Source organism: Durio zibethinus, chromosome 26, assembly GCF_047325235.1.
Source record: "Durio zibethinus cultivar Kanyao isolate XHJ-2024 chromosome 26, ASM4732523v1, whole genome shotgun sequence".
NCBI classification, from domain to species: domain Eukaryota; kingdom Viridiplantae; phylum Streptophyta; class Magnoliopsida; order Malvales; family Malvaceae; genus Durio; species Durio zibethinus.
In genome coordinates this window covers 1,817,721-1,844,748 of record NC_143187.1, presented here as the reverse complement: position 1 = coordinate 1,844,748, position 27,028 = coordinate 1,817,721, and the positions used below count along the sequence as shown (strand labels likewise).

The following is a 27,028-nucleotide window of genomic DNA, read 5'->3' as shown; positions in this document are numbered from 1 at the left end:
ACTTACAAAAAAAAAAGTTTTTTTTGTGATTCTCACAAATTACAAAAAGATCTACTCTTTAATATATATTTTTAGTCTATTTTCCTTTTTTTTTTTTCAAATTATATAAAAAATTCTAAACTAATAATTTTTTCAATCTCTTTTTTATAATTTTAACAAATTAAAAAAATACATTTTAGTAGGTTATTTTCTTTTGAAATTTGAGTAGACTTCAGTCATGAAAAATTATTTGTGTTTTCTTTTTCTTTTTTTTTTTTTTTCACTTGGGAAATGAGAAGATAAGATGGGAAAGAGAGTTGTTATAGGGAAAGGATGATGCTTTGGGAGAGAGAAATAAATAATATATATATGTATATATATATACACGAAAATGTACAATAAAAAATTAAAATTAAAATTTGTGTTATCAAAGGTAAAAAAATAAACAAAAATATGATTTATGCTAATTTTTTATCAACCATTTTCCTCTTTCCTTTTACTATTTATTTTATTTTTTAATTATTTCTTAAAATTTTGTAATATTTTATAATTGAAAGAAAAAAGATATACCAATTATGTTTCTTTTTCTATTTGTCTTCACAAAAATTATAATTCTTCCACATAAGATAAAATTATATTTATATATTTATAAAAAAATTTTAATACCTCGTGATAATACGCGGGAATTTAATAATTATGTATAAAATATGATTTAATGATAAATTCACCTATTTTCAATGCAAAAAAAAAATCAAATTTCAATCATCCTTTTTCAATAAATAACAAAAATAAATTAAATGACTTGAAACTTTTATTTGAGTGAAAATGAAAAGCCCTTGAAAATTCTCTCCCTTCCACGGGACTATCTTGAAAAGATGTAATATTAGACTTTAATGACTAGCATTATTCTTATTCATATTTTTTGAAAAAAAAAAAAAAAACGCTAAAACATTTCCAAAAGGGAATTAAAAGCAAGCTTTCTCAAAAAAGAAAAATTGGATGGCATAATTCAAAAAGAAAAAAAAAATCTAATCAAGAGTGCAATTATGTTGAGTTGTCATCTGGTGATCTTAAGAAAAGCAGCATCAAATTATTTTTGATTGATATCAATCAACTTTTTTCCAATTTGTGACAGAAATAATGTGCGTAAAAGTTATTCTAAATTTGGCTCCTATTTATCATACATATACTTACAGAATATAACAGACAAAAAAAAAAATTTGTTAAGCTCATGCACATGTAAGCTTATGGCATAAAAAGTGGGTTATTATTAATTCAAATCAAGTTGGCTACTTAGCTTTTTTATAATTTGCAATTGTACCCTTTTATTTTTTATAAAATAAAAAAAAATTACATTAGTATTGGTTTATATATATTTTTTATATTTATATATAGTAAAATTATGTAAAAAAAATTGTATACAAATATATATATTTCGATAAGCAAAGTTTGATCCTTATAAAAGCACTGAAAATTATTAAATGTAAAGTCGATTCTCTTTCACTGAAAATTGAATTCAACCTCTTTTCTTTTTTATTTTTATTTTAAGACTTTTAAATTTATATTTTATAAAAAAAATTATTATTAACCACCATGGCATATTCGTTAGAATGACAGATTTGGAACCACTGTGTTTTTTTTTGTAATGACAGGTTTTGGAAGTACACTGAAAAGCAAAAGAGCCCTAACAAAGACTAGAGAAATTAAGAAACCTACAAAGACGGAATTTGATACTTAAATTATTTAATTAGCATATCCCCCTTTTTGGATGAAACAACAAAAGAGAGCAAAGCAAAGAATCGGGCTAAACAAGGGAGCAGAGTTTCCCCTTCAAAACAAAAGTAAGAAAAAGTACATATAAATGGTTATAAGAAATTAAAGAAAACTATGCTCTTTTAAGTAACAAAGCAGCTTTACTAACTATATTTATATTCATTCCCAAATTTTTAATTTAATGATTAAAAATATTTAAAATAATATTAAAAATCTGATTTCGAATTAAATTTTTTTTATTTGTATTGAAGCTTATCTTTTTTGGTGTAAAAAAAAAAAAATATTTATATTCATTGTAGAATAAAGAAATACATACCGACATAGCATTTAAATTTATAATTTATTATTTTCGCAAAAAACATAAAATATATATATATATATATATATATATATATATATAAAATGAAGTCTAACATGAACTTGTTTACAGTTGGACGATCCGTCGAGCTTGCAAACTTAACCTTACTCAAAGTTTGATTTTTGGATAAAAATTTTAACTGATTTAAAAAATAATTTATTATATAAAATAATATTTTATTTTTAAAAATATTTTTTAATATTTTAATAATAAATTTAAATAAAATTATGAATTTAAATAAATTTAAATCCAAGTAAAAGATCAGATCAAAATTCGAGGGAACCTTTAATATATCAGTTAGTTAACTTGACCCAAACACTACCTGGCTTGTGGATGCGAACCTATTGCATCATTAAATTCTCGGTATAAATAATGTAAGACCAAATTTATTTGTTAGCATTACATTTTTTGGTGCAAATTTGTTACCTTCATATTTTAGTAGTTTTAACGTATTTATATTTATAACGGAACCATGGGTTCAAAGAATTTGAGTCCAACGGTCGAATTACCTGATTATGATCTTGACCGTTCAATTAAAAAAAGGGCCCCATAACGATGAATAAATTTCTGATCGCCACATCATTAGATTATCAGGTATTTACTGAGGGACCACCAATCTCGAGATCTCCTACGACAAAACGTTGATCCTTGTACGGTATTATTATATGTTGCGATGCCTATGGAAAGATAATTCTCCTCTCATCATCTCAACCGTTAGATTTTTAGGATCTAATTGATAAATTGAAGCTTATTTCACTTTTTTCCTCTAATTACATAAATTAAAGGATAAAGGTGGATTTTTCACCACTGTACTCTGGTCAATATTTGAATTGCGTTATTTCATTTTATTTCATTAAATTTTATCAATATACTTTTAATCTTCATTAAAATTTATCATTATATGAAATATAATTTTACCATTAATTTCATTAAATTAATTTTGCAGATGTTTTATATAAAATAATAAAAATTAATAAAAATGTATCGTATTCATTAACAAAATATTATATGAAATATTTTAATTCATTACTTTTGTTTTCAAAATCGATAAAATCAACAAAATATTTTGTAAATTATTTTGAGGCCGATTATTTTACAAAAAAAAATCAACAAAATGTGAAATGTTCACTAAGGTTGTTCTTAGAGTGTTGATAATTATTATAAATATACTTTGAGTAAGGATATATTTTTCATATAATTTATATTTTGTCAATTAAATAGGTCAATTTTATACTTTATTAATGTAAATCATGCATGTTAAATTTTAAATAAATTGAATATATTTAACTATTTGTTTGATAATAATTAAATTTTAATTGTTAATATTTATTGAAAAAAATATTATTCTAGATTGAAATGATGATAGTATGAAATTTATTTGAAATTTTACATGCATAACAAATGCAAGTAACTTGTTAAATCTAACTATTATTAATAAAAATATTAATAGTATACTAAATTATAGAAAAATTAAAGCAAAATAATTTTACTCAAATATAATTTGATTTCTTCTTAATAATTAAAATAATTATTTTTAAAAAAATTTAATCTAGCTAGATATTTTACACTAATATTTATTTTAATTAAAAAAATATTATATGCATAAATTTTATTAAAAATTATAGACATATTAATTAATTTAAAAGTGAGCCGGTATTAAAATAATTATTTTTTTAGTTATGAATTCATGGGTTGTTTTTTTTTTTTTTTTGGCTGTTTTACTCAAGTGATTTGTTCTTACTTAGCATCTTAGCTAAATAAAGTTTGACATCAATCACGTCACATGCTGATTTTTTGTCATGAATAATTGTGAAATTTAATTTGCTTTTCTTTGAATTGACTAGAAAAATGTTTGGTTGTCTACAGGAATATGTAGCATGATTGAATTTTATTTTACTTTTCATACTATAATTTATTTACATTTCCCATTAATTTATCTAGTTAGCCCTTTTAGACTTTTGGTTCACACAATGTGTTTGTACGTAATCTAAATTTAGTTTTATTCATTCAACACCCAATTTTATTTGCTTCATTCAAATCTAAGAAAAAATACAATGTTTTTGATCATTAAAACATAGTTTTATTAAATTAGTATGTTTTTAATTATTTGGACCGACTCATAAAAAATATTTTTAATTTTTAAACAATCAATAGTTTTATAAATTAGGCACAAACTAATACTGTTACTTATAATAAAAAAAGATAAAAAATTCATTCTTTAAAGATAATATTTAATAAATTTAGATTTTAAATTTAATACTTGCATTTTTTTTTTCAGGATGTAACTAAAAATATTAAAAATAATTTCATAAATAAAGGTAGATCAATTTCATAAATTTTTTTCTGTATTTTCTTCCGATATATGAAAAAAATTGAAAGGTGGGAAGTTGGATTTTAATTTTTAGTTTAAGAAAATAAATAGTAAGTCTAATGTGAATTGTTAAATCTGTATTTATGATATTAAAGGCACTCAAACTCAAATCCATCAAATTGAAGTGATAACACCAAATACAGTTGAATATCCTAAATATATTAAATTTAAAGCAACAAATATTCACAATCAAAAGGGATGGAAACATAACAATTTTGAGAGTGACAGCAGCACTATCCTCTAGAAAAATGGAAAAAACAAAAAGAAAGAAATAGAACAAGGAAAAGGAGGCTATAAATAATGAGCACTGAGCAGTTGGATCTTCTTCAGTGGTGCTTTTGCCAACAAAGATACACATCTAATTAATAACTAATAACCCTTTCTTTCTCTTTCTTCTGCCAGCAGAAGTTAAAACCAGCACTGGGTTGCTTTTAGGAGGGAAAAAAACAAGAAAAAGCTCTCAGTGAGTAGCCCACTTAACACACTAAACACAAGCTAATTCTTACAGGAGAAACAAAAGAAAGAAGAAAATGTTTGCAGGAGATCAAAATGGTTTACAAGGTGACCCAAGGTTGAAGGCCATTTCTGAAGCCATTAGAGTTGTTCCCCACTTCCCAAAACCTGGTTTATCTCAGCTTTTCAGAAAAAGCTCTACTCCTTTTCTTTGTTTTTCTTTTTTTGTTTATTATAATCAAAATTGTAAAGCAGATCTTTCTGTAGTAAAATGTTGAACTTTTTCTTGGTTTTGTAAACTTGGCCTTTTTTGTTTTATGTTCAGGGATTATGTTTCAGGACATAACAACTCTGTTGCTTGATCACAAGGCTTTCAAAGATGCTGTGGATATCTTTGTTGATCGCTATAGAGATATGGATATTTCTGTTGTTGCTGGTACCCTCCTCACACATGCAAGCACACTTTTTTTTTTTTTGTTTTTATTTTGAGTGCTTTTGGTCTGCCCTTTTTACAGGTCTGGAATCTGGATAATTGTAGAGAAAAAATTAAGTCAAGTTGCGGTTTTTTTATGCATTTTATCATGCAAAAGTTGAAATGTAGTGTTAGTTTTGGATAAGTTGTTATGATGATGGGATAACATTTTCTTTCTTTTTAATATATATAAGCGGGTAGGATTTATTTATTTATTTATTTAATTTTATTGCTTTTTCTTAGTTTGTTATTAGAATTGTATGAGCTAATGTGGTTTCAGTCAAACTCATTGCTTGCTTCATTTTACCTTTCCTAATATTTTGTTGCTCACAAAGGCATGTTTACCAAGTTTGAAAGCACTGCAGTGACTTCTTTTGAAGAAGAAATACTTTCCTTTTCTGAAAGTTTGTAATCTGATCAGCAGAAGAGGTTCTCTTTTCCTTCATTTTGTTTTAAATCAACTTAAATTTGTGGCTACTGAAGTCATGGTGGCCATAATAAATTCTGGTTTATAACCATTTATTAAGTTCTGGATATTATGTCCAGGCATTAAATTAAATCCATATGATATTTGCTTGAGTGGAAGTGACTTTCTAAATCCGTTTGAGATAATGTGCTCAGTTGAGTCAGTGCTTTGCTATGGTTAAAGAAGAAGATGATAAAGCAAAATGCTGGTCATTTGTTGCTAGAAATTCAGCTTTTGTATTTATTAGCAATTATAACTATATTTCATGAAAGGAGGGCTTTAATTTCTTTCATTCTTACATGGTAAAGTTGATTTTAATTGTATGTCTGAAAATTACAAGACGCTATTAGTGACTATGGAAAATATATTTCTTGTATACTATTTTCTTTAACTTTTGAGTATTATTCAAGTATAGAGTTTCAACAAGGATGAATTGCAACATGTCCTGGGCAAAAAATTTTGCCCATGATGGTATTTTCTAGTGATATGAGGGTACAAGTCTTTGTCCCAGACTCCTAGTGGCGTTTGAACTCAAAATATGATCATGATTGTGGGATGGAATTATTAAGAGTAGAGAGGAAACTCTGGAGCACCTCATCTCACTTGAATGTCTCATTTGATTGGCTAGTTGGTTCATCTAACGCCTAATATCGACTTATTTATTGTAATTCCTTTTCCTTTGTTCAACCGATCGTCTATACTTTATTGTAACTCTAGTTGTTTTTGCTGTTTTTTGGGTTAGGAGATGCTAAAGTATTCCAAGTATTGAAGTTGGTTCTATTATTGCTTACCTCTGATAGTTGCTCACATGGTCAATTTACTTTCTAGGTGTTGAAGCTAGAGGATTTATGTTTGGCCCCTCAATTGCATTGGCTATTGGTGCAAAGTTTGTTCCTTTACGTAAACCTAGAAAGTTGCCAGGTATGTTTTGATATGTGACTACTAGTATAAGCCAAACATAAAATTTTATAGTCTTGATGAATTTGATATCTAGCTTTTTTTTACCTGGATTTTGACTTAAGGTGAAAAGATTTGTTTTTTTACCTAGCTTTTTGATGAAAAGAAGGACAATTTTTATATGCTTGTCCTGTTGGAACGAGTCAGTATCATATTGCTGGCTGCATTAGCTAGGATTTATGCTTTTCCACTTAATATGATCCATTACTTCCTCATTTAAATTTGAGGAGCTTGGGAACAAAAAACAACTTTTAGTATATTTGACCACTTTAAGGCAATTATTAGAAGCATGGTAGGATGGAAAACATCTTAAGAGGCAAATTACCCACAATTTCAGCCTGAAATGCAAAATCTGACCCATGGTGGCCCCAATGAATTGTGAACGAGCAAGTGGGAAGAAGGGGGGGGGACTTTGGAACCTTGCCAAGGGAAAATGGGAAATGCATGGGAAAATTTGTCTTAGGAACATGCTAATGCCAGCAGAAACTTCCAAACTCTTCCTAATTTGAAATGGCAAGGAGGGTGATAGCCAATGGTGCAATGGCTATATGCAACCATTTAATTAAAGAATGTGAGAACATCACTGTTTGTAAAGACACTGATGGTGAAAACACCCCATATTTTCAGCCAAACCGTAGATATTTAACTAAGTAAAGAGCCATCTAACCTAAATCTAAATTCTCAATACATTTCAATAGTTAATTCCTGTTGGAGCTTGCAGTGCAACCATGGTTGCCAGGGTTGTGGAAATAGTTCCGTCAACCCCCTTTTTTTTTCATAAATATTTTTTACTTGAATTGTATTTTAAACCTTTCACTATTTGAACAATAGGAGAAGTGATCTCCGAAGCATATGTACTTGAATATGGCACTGATTGCTTAGAGATGCATGTTGGGGCTGTTCAACCCGGGGAACGTGCCTTAGTTATTGATGATTTGGTGGCTACAGGGGGGACTCTTTGTGCTGCAATACGCCTATTAGGTAATATCTGGAGTTCATGCATGTACTTTTTTTTTTCCTAATTTTGCATACTTTAATTGAGTTTTTGAAAGTTCTATGACTGAAATTCTGTTTGGATTAATGCTTACTAGAACGAGTTGGGGCACAAGTGGTTGAATGTGCATGTGTTGTTGGGCTGCGTGAAGTTAAGGTAATGCATGATAGACTTCCTTTACATGTCGCATTATTCCTGAAAGTGTAATTTAGAAACCGGCTCAGGAATTAGGTTTCTTATTTTTCAACTACTGCCATTTTTTGTAGTATTTAGATTTATGATTTTCAGTTTTGCTGCAATGAATTTTTGTTTCAGAAAATAATCTACTCTCTTCTCTACTCTTTTCCAACTATCTTACCCCTTTGATCATTAAATGATAAAGTTGCTTTGAAGGTCTCCTTTGATGGATGATTAATTTTTTAATTCTTGTCTTGCTGCAAACTATTTTTGCAAATTTTAGATTTTTTATTTTTCTTTACTGTATAAATTCCTTTTCATTTAGTTTTTCCATGTTTTATTCTTTTAAAAAAGGGCTAGCATGATTATCAAATATTACAATGCTCGGAAACCGTGATGCTAATGTTATCATACTGAAGTCAACTGCAGCTGTTTTGAGTTATCTCTGGTTCAAATTTTAATAGCTCTAATTTTGTCTGCTCCTCGGCTTTTACTGATTGTTGAGCTCACTGAAACATATGTTATTTTTTTTTCCATTAAAACTTAAATTTAATATCTGCATGTTTTGCAGGGACAACACAGACTAAATGGAAAGCCGTTGTATATTCTTGTGGAGCCACGCCAGCTGACAAATTGTTCTGCACCTTCTGGTATAATCTCACTGTTAATTTTTATCTCTATGTTGAATGAAGTTACATATTATTCAACGAGTTCCATTTTCTTTCCTCTTTGTTCCCTTAAATTTGTGGGCCAGAAAAGAAGTTGAATGTATCATTCACATAAAAATGAAGTGCATTCATACAGCGCAAGGTTGAAGGCATCATTACTCTTATCCATTTTCATTTTAAAACTGCACTTTCCCCAATAAGCTGGCTATTTTTTTTACAACCCTCACTTCCCCTCCTGTTTCATCTACTTTTTTTTACAACAATTTAAGGCATGTCAATGGGAAATATTTTTTGAAGAAAAGGTTAAGAGCAATATCAATATTTTTAGAAGAGGATTTTGTAATTTATCCTTTCTTCATTTTTGTAGAAGACATTGAATGATTAAGAATCCCAATAATTGAGCTATTTTTTCCTTTATTGAGTTTTGATAATTTATGGTTCTATATGTTTTCTGAAAAGAGTAGAGATAATGGTTTACTGTCTTTTCTACAAGAAATAATGCATTGCATATCTCAAGATATTGATGTCCCATCAGGAAGAAACCTACTAGCATGTCCATGCAACTTGACTATTCTTTTCTTTCTCATGTCACACTCACATGCTTATGGTCTCTGGCTTTTCAAGTTTTTTGTGAAACTTTGTTGGTTTCTTTCTTTTAAAAAGCTTGGTTCGAATGTACTACACATTAAAAAGGCTAATTATTAGTTTGTATTATGTATTTTTCCTAGGCCTGTACCAAACTTTAAGGGGTTGACAAGGGAGGGAAAGAATATAATCATGGATGAGGATAAATAAAAAAATGTTTGTGCTTGTGTAACTGTTAGATTTAGGGGTACCCTCCCAAAAAAAAGGTCAATGAGATGTCTTTAATTTGGAATGTCGATGGATGACAGCACTAGGCTCATATGGCTGGTAAGCTCTGAAAGGACAATGTGAAGTGACAAAAGCATTAAGCTTAGGTTGATATCTAGATAAGGTTTGGGTGGCTAATTTCTTGGTGTAGAATTTAATGTTGAAATAGAATTAGCTGAAAGGTGGAATGTTCTTGGGTGCTTATTACTAATTGAAATCTTGCATAGGTGAATGCAAATCCAATTTTTAATTTACTTTATTAGTTTCTATAATCCACCAATTGATTCAGGACTTCAGGTTTAAGTGGGAAAATGAGGAAATGTTTGATGGAACATGAATACTTACCTACTTTAGTTACCTGTCAGTGGAAAAAAGAAAGAGAAGACATAACCTGAACAATATTGTTTTGATTCATTGGAAGTAGACTTGGTTCACTTGATGTTGATAAATTTGTATGTGTGGCACAGTTACCATAATAACGAGGAGAGACCAACTTTCATACTATAGCCAAGACAGTGAAAACTAATGCTGAGCAGGTCAAAACCTCAATAGGTATTTAGTCCATGCTCTGCTGTATTTTCATCTATAGACACTTTAATCACCATAAAGTCGTCAAGTCATAGTGAACTAGGAACTGATCAGATGCTATTCTGATATGATTGTTGGAAGTAATCTTATTGCTTCACAATTAGGGAGTCTTGGAATCAGAAATAACTTCAAAGAATGCTGTTTTATTGCTAAAGCCAAGCGGCGTTGGCAGTGATCATATTTGCCTCTCCATAGACACATTTTATTCTTTTAGAAATATATAAAGCTCTGTATCCAGCTGCCTGACTAACGAGCTAACTTATTTCCAGTTAATGGAGTTGCAGTTAATGGAGTCGAAACATGCAGACACAATGATCTCTACCTCTCTGCGACTTGAATATACGCATTTTCTTATTCTCGGAGCAAAGCTTGGTTTCCCATTCAATCCCATTCCAAATGTGATTAGTTTGCTGATGCTTTGGTTGTAATCCTCTTTGCCAGGGAAAGATGTTCAGGTGTATTTCATTTTAAGGCTGTTGTAGTTTTAGTTTTTATAGTTTTGAATGAATTGTTGTGGCATGTCAGTACCTGTTTGTTGTTCATTCAATTTATCATATCATGTTTGTTCCATCATTTTGTCTGCTGTTTCCGAGAGCTTGTCGATTAATATTGAGAGGCCTGTTTTTATCATTTTGTTGGTTTGAGATGACGATAACTTGGGATAGCCTCTTAGTTGCTCAACTTTTTCTCTAACTATTGATGGGATCTGAGGATGATAGACGAAAAAATAAGTAAAATTTTTTTTTAAAAAACAACAATTGATTAGAATTTAGATAGCGATTGATATCATTTTTAAGATTTTAACGTGGTAATCTAATTATCATGATGATAAGTTTGCAAGTAGTTAAATTGATTGTTGAAGTAAAAAAAAAAAAGTTACTCAAATTTAAGTGATTAAATAACAAAATTAGTAATTAAATGATCATTTTTAAAATATTTATATAGTTGAGTGATCATCAATGTTTTTAATCTTATAATTTATATATGAGACATTGATTTGTATATTGTTAGTAAATTATATAATATCACTTTATCAATGAATAAATATAAATATTTATAAGTTCTTAAAATACTTATATAAAAACTTAATTTAAAAAATTTTTCATTAATAAGTTAACATTATATGAATAAAATTTAGACGCTGATATTACAATAAATATAAACTCAGTTGATTCAATTGATCAAAGGTAAAACAAATTACAAGTTGGTTATTTTTGGGGTAATCTACATAAAAAAAAATAAAATTTATTGTATTATTTACTTGAGTCGTCCGAATTTATTTATTTTTTATTTCGAAGTAAATTTATCATTATATTTTTAAATTTCAGAACAATTAAAGAATATTTCTTAGAAAATTGTGTTTTTACAATTTACTTTATGATTTAAAATCTTATTTCATATTTATTTTATAACGAGAAGTAGCAGTAAAATAGTTTTCGAGACAAATCCAGCCCAAACTTGAATGGATCTTTCATTTGTCCTAAAGGCCACCCCATAATAATCAGATAGGACCCAAGCTTACGGGCTTGGGCTGATGCTGCGTTGCAACGATTGGCTATTTTTTTTGGGTTTCTTTTTTTCTTAGAAGAAGAGTAGTAATAATTAATGGATCAAATAAGAATTCTTACTAGAAGTCTAGAATCTATACATCAAATTTAAAAATATATTTATAATAAAATTAAATAAAAATAAATTATAAATTAAATTAAATTAATTATTTTTAAAAAATAAAATTAAAATCTCAATATTTGTAATATTTTTTTATTGGTTTTAGAATGTGATCTAATTTGTATAAAAAAAATAAATAAAAATAATTATTTATTATAATAACTATATTAAAAAATCATAATTCGATAGTTTTCGTTTTATTCAACCTTTTAAATTTGAAAATATAATAATTTTTGAAAAAAAATCCAAACTTAATCGATTATTAAGATAGTTTCCGTTTTATTCAACCTTTAAAAATTTTGTTTGGCAAAAAAAAAAAAGCGCATTTAAAAATATGACCCCCACCTATGCAGTTCCAGAATATTCTCCACGCGCCCGTCACCCCTTTTTCAAAAACCATAATAAGAAAATAAAAAATAAAACAAAAAACAAAACGGCACCGCTTTAAAAAGCAATGCTTTTCTTGTCCACCAGTAAACCACCATTATATATAAGAAAAAAACCCCACATAACTTCAGACTTGAGGCAAAGCCAAACCCTCTCAATCAATATCTCTCAATCAAATCGAAGAGTCACCCCCCAAAACCCTAATATTCTTTTTCCTAATTTAGAGGGAGAGGAAGTGAGAGGGGTTGATCGAGATAGAGAGTTTTTCTTTGATTTAACAAAGGATGTCTGCGGTAGTGTGCGGGAGCAAGAGATCGTTCTTCGAGGATATCCCGTCGTCGCCATCGGCTTCTGTTTCTAAGAAGCTCCGGCGTTGCTCGCCTTCATCTCCTTCGTCTGTTCGTTTCGCTCCGCCGCGGTCTTCCCTCGATCACCTCCAAGCCCTCTTTCCTCACATGGACCCCGAGGTATTTCACCCTTTTTATTTATTTTTTATTTATATTCATAAATATATGCGTTGGTTAGATGCAGAAATGTAAAATTTTATTTGTTATTAGTAAATTTTTAAGTACTAGCAAATTAGATTACAAAAGCTTTATGACTAAGGTGTACTTTTTTTCTTGATTCCTTCTTTGATAAGTCTGTTTGGTTGCTGATATTGGAAAGTAGGGATAAAGGGACAAAATTCTAAACTTGCATTGGGTTGTGTATCCTTTAGATTCATGGCTTATCTTGCAAGCAAACAGAAATTTAATATTAGTTTTTTTTTTTTTTTTATGTTGAGTGAAGCGTTTTAATTCTTTATTGTAAAATTCATTTAAAAGAAAATAAGGTAATTTTCATTTTCCGACTGATTTTGTTGTGATAGTCTAACTAGTGCTGTTGTGTGGATTGAAGCCATGGAAGCAGCTGCTAATTGGAAAATCTTTGAGGTTGGGACTGTATTCAAGTCCTTTGTGCGCAAGGTCCCTATTGAGTTGGACCATATAGTGGGGATACTTCTATGATAACCTTCATTCGATGCTTTGTGGAGTTGTTGTGGTTTCCTTGATTGTGCCATTTCCCACAACTGAAGAAATAGTTCTTTCTAGAACATGAACTGAATCAGTTGTGTGATTGTACAAAGTATATGTATATGAGATTACATGTTTTAGATGGTTAAGAGATTTAGCTTTTTGTCTTCTTTTTTGTTGCTTAGCTTTTAAAATGTTTGCTTTTACTAATCCATTGTTGAGTAAGAGATTATGGACGGCTGTCAAATGGTGATTCATCTGTCTTTTCTATTAATATTTAACAACTATTCCGTTCAGCTTCTGGAGAGAGCAGTAGTAGAATGTGGCAATGATATAGATACCGCCATCAAGAGGCTGCAGGAACTTTGCTTAGGAGCTGGAGAGGCTACAGGGGAAAATATGTGTCCTGTTGAGGAACTGGGCACAACCGCTGAGCAGGGTATGCCACTTCTTGCAATTGTGATTCCTTTTTAATTTAGCATTGCCATCATAGTTTATGATGAATCTGTATTATCTAATTGTTTCTTTTTTCCATCAAGAATTTTAGTTACCTTTTCATATACTGTTAGTTGATTTTATAAAACCATTTCTATGATGAACAAACAAAGCTTAAGTGTCAATCAGCCAATTGCATGATGCTGTTGCTATCTTGATTCAAGTCTAGCTTCTGTTTGATAGTCCTTAGAATATTTTATGTGCCTAATGGGTAAATTTATTAGCAGATTGAAAGGGAATAAAACTTATAGGCTTTCTTAGAGTCTTTAAACTGTGAGATTACGCAATTAGTTTAAAAGATTCTTTGCACCACTAGTTTACCATTTTTTTCTTTTGACAGATATTCAAATCAATGAAACTATTTTTTGAATGATAGAGAAGTGAGGAGTTTCTTTATAATTTTGACTCTCCCAGTTTGATGTCTAAGTCCTTAGCTATATGCTTCCAATGTTATATTGTGGTTAAAATCAATATCTGTAGGATATTTTCTTTAGAACAATTTAAATGTGTAACTTTTACCAAATTGTAGCCTGCTACCACAAAATTAATTCTTTTATTTTATGTTTAATTGTTGTGCCTTGTGTAAGATTTTATCTGCTTTAAGCTGTGCAGTTTCACTCATTAAGTAGGGGAACCTTACATCTGCATTTGAAATTGCAGGTACATTGATCAATGATGGAGAAGCTGATGCTGCTGTGACTCTTCAGAATCCATCAGCCCCTGAAATTTTGCCTGCTGATGGTGCAGAATGGGTAGACTTGTTTGTGAGGGAGATGATGAGCTCTACAAGTGTGGATGAAGCCAAAGCCCGTGCCTCTAAATTGCTGGAGTTTCTGGAGAAGTCCATAAGTAAACGTGCTACCGAAGAGGCAGCACAAAGTTTTCACAAGGTATGTATCTCTTAACCATCTGTGCATCTATACCTGTGATGCTTTTCCCGGGTTAGCAAGAGGTTTTTTGGTACTTATGAAGTAGCTTTTATACAAAAGGTTATATGGTGGGCACTCATGTTAGTTTTTGACATGTACTTGATTGAGATTAGCAGGAATCTATAGGATTTGCAATTAAATGTGTCTGCTCCTGAAGCTAGGCTCAGCCTGCCTTTATACCAATATGTGGTAGACATGGCCAAAGATTTCTTATGATTGCCTCCTAAAACATCATTTCTGTCCTTTCTTTTCCCCTTCAGTGACAAATTTGTCTATGATCAAGTGTGCATGGTTATTTTGGAGGAACTGAACGGTAGAGAACTTTATGGTTAAAGGTGCCACTCCTCTGAACTGTGCTTCATTGCATCTTCTTGGTTTAAAGTGGCATCGAAATTTAATTACAGAGAGGAAAGACAAAAATTAGGTGGTTATGATGGTCTTCTTGGTTCTTGAGAAATTGGAATCGCTCCTGTTAAGTCTTTGGTCATGTTGAGTGCAGAGCATGCACACTTAATCAGAATTCTAGTCCTGTTGACTAGATAATTGACACAGACTCACAGTGCCCTTTTTTTTTTTTTTTTTTGTTTTTAAGTTGGTTAGATGCAACCATGCAAGTGGGTTTCAGAGAACTTCCTGAAAAGCAATTAATTTTCTTTAGCATGAGGAAATGTGGGTTGGGAGGTTTTGGCCTTTTGGGTCTGCAGTTGCAAATTTTTGTAGTTATTTTTGGGCTTTAGTTTTTAACATATCCATGAAATCAAACATGGGTTTCATGTTGGGTAATAATGTTTTCTTTAATGTTGCTTTTAAGCTCTTAAAGATCACCTTGTTGAGTTGATTGTATCTTTATTGTCAGGAAAATATCATGTTAAAGGAACAGATTGAGGTGTTGATTCAAGAAAATACAGTCCTCAAACGAGCCGTGGCTATCCAGCATGAACGTCAAAAGGAATATCAGGATAAAAGCCATGAGTTGCAACATTTGAAGCAGTTGGTGTCTCAGTATCAGGAGCAGTTGCGAACTCTAGAGGTCAGAATCAAAATCTTTTAGAACTCTTTTAGTCGATAAATGTTGTCCATACTAATGGTGAAGAATATCAATATTTAATGGATTATGCTATACCGGCAAAACTAGCATAAATATTTACATAATAAGATCTATAAACTGAAACAAGTTACTATTCTATTTAGTTCAACAAATTTATCTTCATGTTTTGCTTGTATTACAGGTAAATAACTATGCCTTGACGATGCATTTGAGACAGGCACAGCAAAGCAGCTCCATTCCCGGGCGTTTCCACCCCGATGTCTTCTAAGATAAGATGGAACGTAGGGATATGAAGTGTTTAGTATATGACCTCAGAATTAGCACAAATCTGCATATGTTGTCAGCGCTTCTTAATCCGTTTGCTTGAGTTGATATGTTTCTTATGTAGCCTGGTCTGTGTCTTATGTGGGGCCGCGGTGAGGAGGGGAGGGGCACACGCTTATTATGGTGTTTACTAAACAGTAGTAAGTGTTGATTTAACCACCAGTTTGTCAAAGAAATATCGAGTTTATATTTCAAAGTGAATCAATTTAATTTATATATGTTTTATGTATTTGGATTCTTATAATTGCTTGTTTGCTTTGGATTATTGTTAGAATTTTACCACATAAATGTGTAGGAAAGGAAATTCTCTAAGAAAAAAAATTATAAATATTAAAATTTGAGTTTTAATCACTTTAATGTTATTTTTTAAAATATATTAGATGTTATTTATTAATAATACTCGTAATAAATTTTAGATTTAAAATTTTCTTTTAATTTGTTTTTAGCTTTATATATTTTATTGGATTAAATTTCAGGCTAACGTTTACTTTAATTTGTCAATGAAAAAGTTATTCAAATTTTAGGAAAGGAAAAAAATTTAAACGAAATTAAATAAAAAAAGCCAAAAATTAAAAAAAAAAAAAATGGTCGGTGCTATAGAAAAACGAGTTTGCCACAAATACAAAGTTACAACCACAAACCCAATCTTTCCGGCTCCGCCACTGTCCCCTCCTTTGCTCCTTCGCTCTCAATGTCTCTCTTTTGCTGGTTTGTCAAGCCGCGACTCAAGCAAACGTGAAGAAGACCAAACGCAACATTTTCTCCTCTTAGATACCGATTTTATCAAACACTTTTGAAACAAACGCACACTTGTTTTGGGATCTTTTTTAATGGCTGCCGCTACTTCTCTATCTGTACTACCTTCATCTCTTAGTTTCCCAACTGAACGCCCTTCAAACGCTTCCCAATCTTCCTCTGCTTGTTCTTCTGTTTTCTTCTATGGTGGGATCCGTCTCAGGTCCTATGACAGCTTTGCTTGTGTGAGTTCCTCTACTTTTTCAACTTGTTCTTGGAGATTGAATAATGGCAAGGTTGGTAATCAGCGTTTTCGGGTGGTGGTGGCTGCTTCTGGGGATTATTATGCTACTCTTGGAATATCCAAATCAGCTTCCAATAAAGAAATTAAGGCTGCTTATCGTCGATTAGCTCGTCAGGTACCTCACTCAACTCGACTCTTTTTTTTTTAATTAGTGATTTATTTATTATTTATTTTGCATTTCCTTTCTGGGTTTTGTTACTGTTGCCCTTTCTTGTTGAAAAAATTGAGGGAAGGAAAGCGAAAGCTCAAGAAGACGGCAGTTCAATTGGGTGTTTTGGATAAGAGAAGGAAAGGCTTTGTTTTTTTCTCTCTCCTTTTGGTGCATATGAAAGCACGTTACTTGGGTCTTGAGTTATAAGAAAAAGAGGTATTAATTATTTTCCAGCCAAACCCGAGTTACTTACCCGAGAGCTGTAAGTTGAAAGTCTCGAGGTTTAATTATTTTAATGGGTGGATATGAAGGAAATGATAATATCAGTGGCAAAGTAGTTCTATGATTAGCAATTAAATGATTGTACTCCATTCTTGCTTCTCAGAACATGATTTGGTTGGTGCCTTTTATCTCGTGCTTTCAACTATCTAATTTGTCTTGATTCAATCAAGCTATTTCTTTCCCCTAGGAAATAACTCTTCTGAAAAGGTAGATTTGTTGTTCTTTGTAGATGTTTTGCTGTTTAGCTTCATCATCTTTTAATTGTAAATGCACTTTCTTATAAATTTGAAACTACCAAGTTTGTATTGGAACTGTATGCACTAATGATTTGTTTATTTGTTAACTTTTGTTTTGTTTGTCTTGGTAACCCTAACGTTATAACTTTTCATCTTGATTTGAAGTATCATCCTGATGTCAATAAGGAACCAGGAGCAACTGAAAAGTTTAAGGAGATTAGTGCTGCGTATGAGGTATGCACAAAAAGTTTTTGACCAATTATTTTAAAAAATTTTCCATGAGCACTACTGTGTATGAGGTCTTCATCCTTTCTAGATTTTTTTGCCGGGGGAGGGGGGGGAGATATAAAATTGTCATGATACTGTAAGAACTATGGCATACATCTCAGGATTGTTGATCCATTTGTACATATGTCCAAAGCCATGTGTCAAACATAGAATGAGATGCATTAATGTTAAACAACATTAATACTAGGGGTGTAAATGATACATTAGTACTCGCAAGCTACTCGGGTTCGATTCGAAAAAAACTCGAATTTGGTTCGATTATTGTCGAGTCGAGCTTGAGCTCGAGTAGCTCGACTTATCGATCGAGCCGAATTCGAGTATTCTTATATCTGACTCGAGTAGCTCGCGAGCCTAATCGAACTTTTATATTTAAATATATTTTTATTTTTTTTAATTAATAAAATATTTCTAATCCGAGTTCGAGTTCGAGTTCGAGCATGAATAATCGAACTCTTGTCGAGTATACGAATCGAGCTTATTTTTACATATTAATCGAGCTTAATCGAGCGAGCTCGAGTAGCTCGAATTCGATCACGAATCGAGCTCGAGCTTGAAAAATAAAACTCGATCGAGCTCGAGTCGAGTATCGAGCCCCGAGTTGTGAGTCGAGCTCGAGCTCGAGCTTCTCACTACTCGGCTCGGCTCGGCTCGTTTACAGCCCTAATTAATACTGAGGTTAAAAAGACAGTGAATGCCAGGTTTCTAATTTTTTATTTTGATATGTGATCCATGATATGTCAACCTATTATTTACCTTCTAGGGGGAGAAATCTAGAGTTAGGCCCTGTAGGATCTCGATCAAATCCTCTCAAACTTAAAACAATTTCAGACTCCAGATAAAGGAGGAATTGGAGGTAAAGCCTGTTGAAAAAGCATTTGAAAGCCCAACAAACAAAACTCAATTACACCATATCATCCTTGAGAGGTGATAAAACACATATAATATAGATCCTGCTTTGAACAGGGAAAGCAATTTTCAAAAGGGTGAGTTTATTATGGTTTCAAGTTGATTAATTGTCCTTCATGTGTGTTGGTATCTTTCTATATCATTATGCATTGTTAATACAGATTCAACATGCCTTGAAATATTAAGATACCATTTCTCTTGTTTATCATATAATTGCATATGAAGATTTTGATATTTATCATGTCAAAGAACATGATTGTTTTATATTTTATTCCTTTTTCTGTTAATGACATTTCAATTTGTGGAGTATAGAGTGCTGCAAAATTTCCTTCCTTGAGGTTTCATTGTGTAAAATTACATTACCATGTTCAAAATCATTCGTCATGTTGTTTTTTGAACAATGAAGTGCAACAATGTCAGGTGCTATCAGATGATAAAAAGAGAGCTTTGTATGATCGATATGGTGAAGCTGGAGTTAAGAGTGCTGTAGGGGGACAGTCCAGTGCTTATACGGTATGCATCCACTATGTGTATTTTTTTTTATCGAGTGTAGTTCTACTCATTAATGGCTAGGGATATCTGACATATGCTTTAAGTGTCAACGTGCTTTACTTGTTGATTATTTGGTGAAAGATATATATAGACAACAAGCTGCCTGTTTTATTATTCGTTCCTAAATATTTGGTTGTCTGAGCATAAGAATAATGTCATTTTAAATGTTGAATTTAAAGGGTCAAATAATGATTGTGGGAAAATTATTGGAGAGCTTTGTCAGCATGGCCATTTGAGTCATTATTACCTTTTCACTTGCCAAATTGTGAGCAGTAAATCTTTAATTTGTCTGCTTAGTTTGTTCTAACATCTAGGTTTTAATTGCTAAGTTTCACATTAGATGGCGAAATAAAGCAGTTATGTGCCTATCGTTTTGTGAAAACTCGTGATGGATGCTTTATGAACTAGCATGCAATTACCTGGGCAGTACTAGCAGCTTTAGACTGCTGTTACTCTTAAGTACAACTTAGACAATATTTTCATTCTCCTGCAGACTAATCCCTTTGATCTCTTTGAGACATTCTTTGGACCAAGTATGGGTGGTTTTCCTGGCATGGATCAAACTGGATTCAGAACAAGCCGTCGTAGTACGGTTACTAAAGGTGATGATATACGGTAAGTTGAGATCTGTATTTAATTTTTGAATGATAGTTATTTGTTCGTCAATCATTCACTTTGGTTAATGTGAGTGCTGATTGACCGAGTGCTTTAGCATGTTTAACAAGCTTGGCCACAGTCACCTATACATCTTTTTTTATGTATTCTATAATAATGAGATTGATCTAATCTAGCACTGTCTACTTATCTTTGCTTTATGAGCTTAATTATTTCTGCAGTGTTTCTTTTGCTTGCTGATGTCTTTATCCTTCACTTTTCTTCTCTTTTTTTTTTTTTCCATTTTTTGGGGATTGGAGGGGTAACGGTGATGGTGCTGGTGGTGTTTGCTATTATGGGATTGTAAATTTGTTAAATGTTTTATGCTTTATAAACAATTTCATTTCCTGGAAGTTACTAATAATAACCATCTCTGATTGTAAAATGGATGTGGTGACTTGAACTCCTGGTATCCTACTGAAAACATAGAGCATTATTGACTAGTCATGCAGGGTGTTACGTTGACTAGTCATAGCATGGTGCACCATGCCTAGTATAATGGTTTTCCTTTAGACAAATCAAGTTGGCATTATCATCTGATGTATTGGGAATGCCAAATTGCCTTTGCATCACTTTCCTGCATAATGTGGAAAATGAGCCTTCCAAGTTTGACGTTTTCTTAGGTTCTCTTTGCAAGCTAGTATAAGAGTTGATTAAGTAATTCTATTTACCAAAAGATGTTTATGAATTAGAAATTAAATAACAATCTCCAAAAATTTCTGAACATGCCTATGCTATATTCTGTGTTTCTCTTGTGCCTGTGTTAGTGTTTCTTCATTATATATTGTTGAATTACCTTGTTATCAATTTTTAGTCCTATAGTTGGTGCCCACACTAGAGGGTTAGCCCTCCTATTTCACTAAGCATTTATTTATTTCCAATAATTGAATTATCAAATTGTTTGATTGTTTTCTTTTTATGCTTAAATCAGTGCTTCTCTCTGCTTTTTGTGTATATATATATATATATATATTTTATAAAACCAGAGAGAATACTACAACTCAAACCCACTATCCCTACCTAAATCCCACTCTATCCTTCCCATCACTTGAGCTAAGCCCAAGCAACAGTGCTTGTTTTTTCTATAAGTATTAGATAGTGTTGTGTAAGTTTGATTGTGAAAGAAAGATATCATATATGTTAGTTAAGAGCCCTTGCTTGCTAATAATGTGTATTCATATGACAATATTACTTGCAGGTTCTTTTATGTGTTTCTGTAGCTATGCATCATTATGTCTTTGTTCAAAGGCTTTTATATTTCAATATTATTCTGATAATTTGAAATATTTTCAGTTATGACATTACTCTAGAGTTTTCGGAGGCTATTTTTGGGGCTGAAAAGGAATTTGAGCTTTCCCATTTAGAAACATGTGAAGCTTGTCTTGGTACTGGAGCAAAGGTTGGGTCAAAGATGAGGATATGCTCAACTTGTGGTGGAAGGGGTCAAGTTATGAGGACTGAGCAGACACCCTTTGGTTTGTTTTCACAGGTAATTGGAATTTCTTTTGTGCCTTTCGGAATCCTAATTTCCTTCTTTTTTTTTTGGTTGGAGGGCAGGGACAGGGGTTGTTGTTAGGAAGTAAGGCTTTTCATGATCATTTCCCAACATGGCCTTTTGTCTACGTTTTAAGTGTGCAATGGCCTTTAGGATCAGGACCTTGGTGGTACTAGGCATTCTATTTAATTGTAACAATTGCCTACTATATCTACACATTACATATGTCCTGTAACCAATGGTGAAATTGAGGTGATGTTGACTGATACTTGAGTTGGTCACGTTATATGCTACCAAATTGAAAGCCATATTGTGAAAAAGAAAAAGAAGAGTTGAAAGTGGAGAGTTTTGCTCCAACGATCAGTTTTGTACAAAAGAAAAAACTATTGCTTTACTGCAGCAGGAATAATGGTAGAGCCATAGAGGTACATTGTTAAATTTGCCACACTGAAATGGTAAAGCCTCTGAGAATTACTAGATAAATTTGGGAGATATTGTTACCAATGAACTTTTTAATCTCATCTGTAGAGGATTTTTGTCTAACCAGGTTTCTAGTGGACAACTTATGATGCAATTACACAAAAGATTACAGCCATTTAAGTTGTAGCAGTTTTATTGATTCAAATTGAAGAATTTGGCTCAAGAAGCATGGGAGAAGTAACACCCAAACCCTTGTTCTGTTCTTTCTTTTAGTGCAGAACAGAAATATCAAAGGAGGCATTGAACATTAATATTTTCATGGTTGAGTAAATAAAATTTTTAACTGTTTACCAGATAAGAAAGCAATCATGTTTGTAAATATAATGCATTAATTGTTCTTTTTTTTCTCAAGGTTGCAGTTTTGATCTTGATTTCTGCTCATAACCCACGTGTAAAGACTTTGTTGTAAGATGTTGCTTATATAGCTTCTCCTTTGCAATATGTTAGGTTTCTGTTTGTCCAAATTGTGGCGGGGATGGTGAAGTCATTTCTGAATACTGTCAAAAATGCTCTGGTAAAGGATACATACGAGTTAAGAAAAATATCAAAGTCAAAGTTCCTCCTGGAGTTAGTGCGGGCAGTATACTCAGAGTTGCAGGGGAGGGCGATGCTGGACCAAGAGGGTATGTGGATGAGCATTTTTATTGTAACTCTAATCATGATGAGGTCTTCTGGTACTATTAGGTGATTGCATTCTAAAGTTCCGTTTTTTCAATTATAAAAGGTATGTTCTCACCCTTAAAATATATTACCAAGTAAATATAAGCTCCATCTCCTGGCAGCCATAATGACCTTTGGACCTGATAGGAAAGAACTTGCTGCTTGGTTTCTCGGCAGATTTAAATTTTAATTTGTATTTACTTTTTGAATGTAACATTGGTGAATTGGCTATAGTGAAAAAGTAGAGAACTGGTGGTTGCCTATGTGAAGTTAAAATGCTAGCCAAAACGTATATTTTATGTCATGACAGCCAATTCATGTTACATTGAATCTTAATTAGCAGTGAACTTTGACAGAAATTTTTGCTTACCACTTCTATCCAGTCTTACATTTTAAAGTCAAGATTGCTGAAGTTTGCTTTAAATTGTGATGATAGTGATATTCCTTTTCTTAAAGTCCTTGATTCTGTTGGAATCAGTTTAATTTCTTGTGACTGTACTATGATTCTATTGCATATATTCAAGGTATTTTTTTCTCATAGAAGTTAGTAAGGGCAGTGTTCTTTCATGCTGCTTTATAAACATTCCACTTTATTTTCTTTCATTTTCTTCTAAGCTAGTATCTTTTTTTTGTATTTTTTTATAATTAGATCTATAAATATAATAATTCTTTCTCATTATTTCTTCCAAGGAAGTATATTTTTTGTCTCATATGGTTGCTTCTCCCTTGATTCCTTTAAATAAAATTTGTCTACATAAGAAATAAAACTTACTTTTGGGGAACTAAGAACTTGTGGCTGCAGATTTTTTACATTAACCTCTTGTTTCCACTTTCACCTTCAGGGTTTATGCAGTGATCAGATGTACGGCAAAAGAAACTGTAGTCTTACGTCTTGGATATTTAGTCCTTTACATTTAACTCTTCCTTATAAATGTTTATCTGAAAGATCTGTGGTAATTTCCCTTGTCCTTGAATATAAAAAACTTTCTGGTTTCTGCAGGGGCCCTCCAGGAGATCTTTACGTATATCTTGATGTTCAAGAGGTAACAGGAATCCAAAGAGATGGCATAAATCTTTCTTCAACAGTGTCCATTAGTTACGTTGATGCCATACTGGGGTCTGTTGTCAAGGTAGTTTTTCACTGAACTTTGTCTGTGTTATCATTTATTCATGCATTGAATTCTTGATGCCTTAGTTTTCATATCAATTATTATAAATTGAAGAAGTGCAAAAGTTTTGAGCGGAAAAGTGCGTGCTTCCATATTTATGCACAAATATGTAGAGCACCTTTATGCATGGTAAAAGCATGTATCTGCATACTTTTCTAATGTTCTCTCTCTTTAATATTTTTGGTTCTTATTTGGTTGAAGATTGTTTTCAGTATTTTATTTTTATTAGTTTATTGTGCAATCCTATTCCTATCTGTCATCCCTTCCCTTACATAATCGTCTTCTCAAGGTGCCATCTTAAATGCACTGCAAAACCTGGAATAATGGGGGAAACGGGCATTTGGCATTATGCCAAAAGTGACTGTATTTACAAAGTCTCATCATTGCCCTCCGCACCTAAGAAAAATTGTTTTCTGTTTTGCTTGGCAATATCTGCTAAATAGTGGTTTGTTAACATGATATAAATATAGTGTTGGTGGCAACTATATTCCTATTTTCTCTTCGCCAACATCTTGTGCTTTATCAAATATTTGATGCCTTTTCACTAAAACAGGTGAAAACAGTGGAAGGAGTAACTGAACTACAGATCCCACCTGGCACTCAGCCTGGGGATGTATTAGTCCTTGCAAGGAAAGGCGCACCAAAGCTGAACAAACCTTCTATACGTGGTGACCATTTATTCACAATTAAAGTTAACATACCAAATAGAGTAAGGTACGAGATTATCTTTATTAGCATTTAGTTATACGGAAATAGGATAGCTAAACTGTATGGCGAATTAAATATATCATTGTTTATGATCATTTGTCATTTTTGTAGATGATCCTTCTAGACCATATCAAGTCTCCTTCAACTGTAGGTCAATTTCTCATAGGTCCTCCATTTTTCATTAGTAATAAAAACGTCTCTTCAGCTTGTTAAATTAGACCAGTTGGTTCCAGTATCTTTATTCGTCTTAGCTGAAATTAACAATTTGTTCTGTAGGACATTTATGAAAAGTCAGCTAAATTCATATTGGTTAATCGTTTTTCATATTTTTAGTTAAAGTAATAAAAATGCCACCATACTATGATTCAATGAATTTAACCATTGTACTTCAGTTTTCTTGAATTTTGCCACTATACTTTCAATTTCTTTACTTTTCAGATAAAAAGCAATGGAATCAGAATATGCCCATTACTGCAAGTGGCAAATTTCCGTTAACTCGGTTATTTTTGTCCAAAAATCAACAAAATTGAAAATATAGTGGCAAAATTCTATAAAATGAACTGCAGTTGCAAAATTCAAAATTGACCCATAGTATAGTGTCAAATTTGGCCTTAATCCCTGATGTAAAGGACAAATATACATTTTAGTGGCCCAGTCGGAGGTGAGAATGGTGCAATTGGTGCGGTATAAGATATATATTTTTTGTTAATTACACATGGTTTTGATTTTGAATCTTGTTAAGAGTTACATAAAATGTAGTTCATGATAGGATTTGTATATTATATTGAATTAGGTAGTTGTATGGTGTTTTACTTTATGTTAATGATTTTTTTTGAGAAAGCAGTTGAATAGTTAAAGTGGTTTATTATAATGGCCTATTATTGAATACCATTGGCTGTATTCAATCTGTTACCTCAAAGGCTTGAATCAATTGAAATTAGTTATTTCTGCTAATTTCATGCTGTAATTCTTTCTTATATTTGCAGTGCCAAAGAGCGAGAATTGCTTGAGGAACTTGCCTCTCTGAGTAATACAACCGGCGGCAGCCGCTCACGAACTCGCCCTAGAACTCAGCCTGCCAGTAAGCAATTGCTTCACTTTGTGCATATAACTTTCTTTTTATTTGTTATTTATAAGTAATGAAGCCGCGTGCACAAGATTTGCTGTTATATATGTCCTAAACTTTCAGAATTTAGTAGTCAAATACATTGTGATACTAACCTCTCACTGTCACCAATCCGGGCTATGCGAAGTTGTATTCTTTGTCTTATGTTCTGCAAGATCAATGCTGTGGCAAGCATAGGTATTAGTTGCTTACTCTTTGGATTATATGAATTAAATGTACACATTTATTTATGCAGCCAATACTACCGAATATAAGGTTGGTACGGATACAGAGAAAACTGAAGGAGCAGCAGATCAGAATGATCCGTGGACAAAGTTAAAAGATTTTGCAGGGTACTCTCTCTGTCTCTCTCTTGCTGTAAATTTTACCAAATAAATTGAAGTACAAATGTTAGCTGCATTTTGTTATTAAAAAAAAAAAAAAAGAAAAACCTTGCAATGATGTTTAATTCTATGGCTTGGGGCATGGACTTTCAAGGTTGATGCATGGATAGTGGTGCAAGATCCAGTGATCCACTGCTCCATGTCTTCCTGTTGCATGTTTTACCACTTTTCGGTGTAAACTATCTCGTCTGACAACTTTTACATCATCTTCTGAAAAATTCAGAAGTTTCCAAAGCCGGTTTTACAGTCTTTTCATTATGCAATAATCATCAGCACCAAATCGCTCTTTTTCAATGTTGTGTTCATTTCAAACGCTTTTATGTTCTAGAGAGGAAATTTTCGCCATCCATTGCATTTATAAATTTTTTTCTTTTGCTAATTGCCGGTTTTATGTTCTTTGATTCTTAAACACTCTGATATTTGCAGGTCTGTTGCAAATGGTGCGCTTAAATGGCTGAAAGACAACCTGTAATCTGATTTCTGGATTAGGTTAAGCCTAAAGTCAGCAACACCGGCCCTTCAGTACTATATTGCTAAATATTTTTTCATCCGAGGGTTCTCAAGGACCGTGGGATCGCATAGTTGGGGGTTAGCTTTCACTGCAATTTACCTGGTAATAGGAAAAAGAAAACGGCATTGAGCAAATTGCAAATTGCAACCTAGTGGAAATTCTTTTAAATTTTTTTAATGCAAATTAAGTATTTGAAAAGTTGATAAAGTTGTCCTCACTCAGTGCCATCCATCTCTAGTATCGACTATAGAGCAGTTGGGAGGCTGTAACACCTGACCTGGTGAATGTAGTAAATATTTGTATACTACTGTATTTCTCTCTCAGCTATCTTGAATCTATCTTTTACTGTGTCAAATATGCCAACATCCGATAAGTTAGTGAACTTAACACAGGCTGTGGGTATTTTCTTCATTCAA

At 32.0% G+C, this 27,028-nt stretch overlaps 3 protein-coding genes across 7 annotated transcripts; all 3 read left to right on the top strand.

Moving 5' to 3' along the window:
- Positions 1 to 4,774: 4,774 nt before the first annotated feature.
- On the top strand, positions 4,775 to 10,678 carry LOC111318526 (adenine phosphoribosyltransferase 5-like). Of its 3 annotated transcripts, XM_022921387.2 has the most exons (8): positions 4,877 to 5,105; positions 5,260 to 5,370; positions 6,701 to 6,793; positions 7,661 to 7,810; positions 7,921 to 7,979; positions 8,572 to 8,650; positions 9,988 to 10,072; positions 10,378 to 10,515. In XM_022921387.2, exons 1-7 carry the CDS (start codon positions 5,012 to 5,014, stop codon positions 10,044 to 10,046), a joined length of 645 nt encoding a protein of 214 aa, XP_022777122.1. In that variant the 5' UTR covers positions 4,877 to 5,011; the 3' UTR covers positions 10,047 to 10,072; positions 10,378 to 10,515. The 3 variants fall into 3 exon arrangements, with proteins under 3 accessions (XP_022777120.1, XP_022777122.1, XP_089611154.1); XM_022921385.2 differs by lacking the exon at positions 9,988 to 10,072 and having other exon boundaries at positions 4,775 to 5,105; positions 10,378 to 10,678; XM_089755028.1 differs by lacking the exon at positions 9,988 to 10,072 and having other exon boundaries at positions 4,895 to 5,052; positions 10,378 to 10,678.
- Positions 10,679 to 12,292: 1,614 nt separating this feature from the next.
- Positions 12,293 to 16,216, top strand: LOC111274430 (uncharacterized). The gene is made up of 5 exons (XM_022859074.2): positions 12,293 to 12,630; positions 13,474 to 13,615; positions 14,332 to 14,561; positions 15,457 to 15,630; positions 15,830 to 16,216. The coding sequence occupies exons 1-5, from the start codon at positions 12,448 to 12,450 to the stop codon at positions 15,914 to 15,916; spliced, it is 816 nt and encodes a 271-aa protein (XP_022714809.2). The 5' UTR covers positions 12,293 to 12,447; the 3' UTR covers positions 15,917 to 16,216.
- A 142-nt stretch (positions 16,217 to 16,358) lies between these two features.
- Positions 16,359 to 26,967, top strand: LOC111274428 (Molecular chaperone Hsp40/DnaJ family protein). 3 transcript variants are annotated; one of them, XM_022859071.2, is made up of 11 exons: positions 16,359 to 17,126; positions 17,846 to 17,914; positions 19,295 to 19,387; positions 19,920 to 20,041; positions 21,374 to 21,569; positions 22,503 to 22,678; positions 23,716 to 23,845; positions 24,438 to 24,598; positions 25,579 to 25,673; positions 25,954 to 26,050; positions 26,528 to 26,967. In XM_022859071.2, exons 1-11 carry the CDS (start codon positions 16,803 to 16,805, stop codon positions 26,571 to 26,573), a joined length of 1,509 nt encoding a protein of 502 aa, XP_022714806.2. In that variant the 5' UTR covers positions 16,359 to 16,802; the 3' UTR covers positions 26,574 to 26,967. The 3 variants fall into 3 exon arrangements, with proteins under 3 accessions (XP_022714806.2, XP_022714807.2, XP_022714808.2); XM_022859072.2 differs by lacking the exon at positions 17,846 to 17,914; XM_022859073.2 differs by lacking the exons at positions 17,846 to 17,914; positions 19,295 to 19,387.
- Positions 26,968 to 27,028: the final 61 nt, after the last annotated feature.

Coding starts and splice junctions, on each gene's coding strand:
- LOC111318526 (XM_022921385.2), top strand. CDS start 5,012: ATGTTTGCAGGAGATCAAAATGGTTTACAAGGTGACCCAAGGTTGAAG. Junction 5,106..5,259: donor TCCCCACTTCCCAAAACCTG/GTTTATCTCAGC, acceptor TTTTATGTTCAG/GGATTATGTTTCAGGACATA. Junction 6,794..7,660: donor TAAACCTAGAAAGTTGCCAG/GTATGTTTTGAT, acceptor TTTGAACAATAG/GAGAAGTGATCTCCGAAGCA.
- LOC111274430 (XM_022859074.2), top strand. CDS start 12,448: ATGTCTGCGGTAGTGTGCGGGAGCAAGAGATCGTTCTTCGAGGATATC. Junction 12,631..13,473: donor TTCCTCACATGGACCCCGAG/GTATTTCACCCT, acceptor TATTCCGTTCAG/CTTCTGGAGAGAGCAGTAGT. Junction 15,631..15,829: donor AGCAGTTGCGAACTCTAGAG/GTCAGAATCAAA, acceptor CTTGTATTACAG/GTAAATAACTATGCCTTGAC.
- LOC111274428 (XM_022859071.2), top strand. CDS start 16,803: ATGGCTGCCGCTACTTCTCTATCTGTACTACCTTCATCTCTTAGTTTC. Junction 24,599..25,578: donor AACATACCAAATAGAGTAAG/GTACGAGATTAT, acceptor TTATATTTGCAG/TGCCAAAGAGCGAGAATTGC. Junction 26,051..26,527: donor AAGTTAAAAGATTTTGCAGG/GTACTCTCTCTG, acceptor TGATATTTGCAG/GTCTGTTGCAAATGGTGCGC.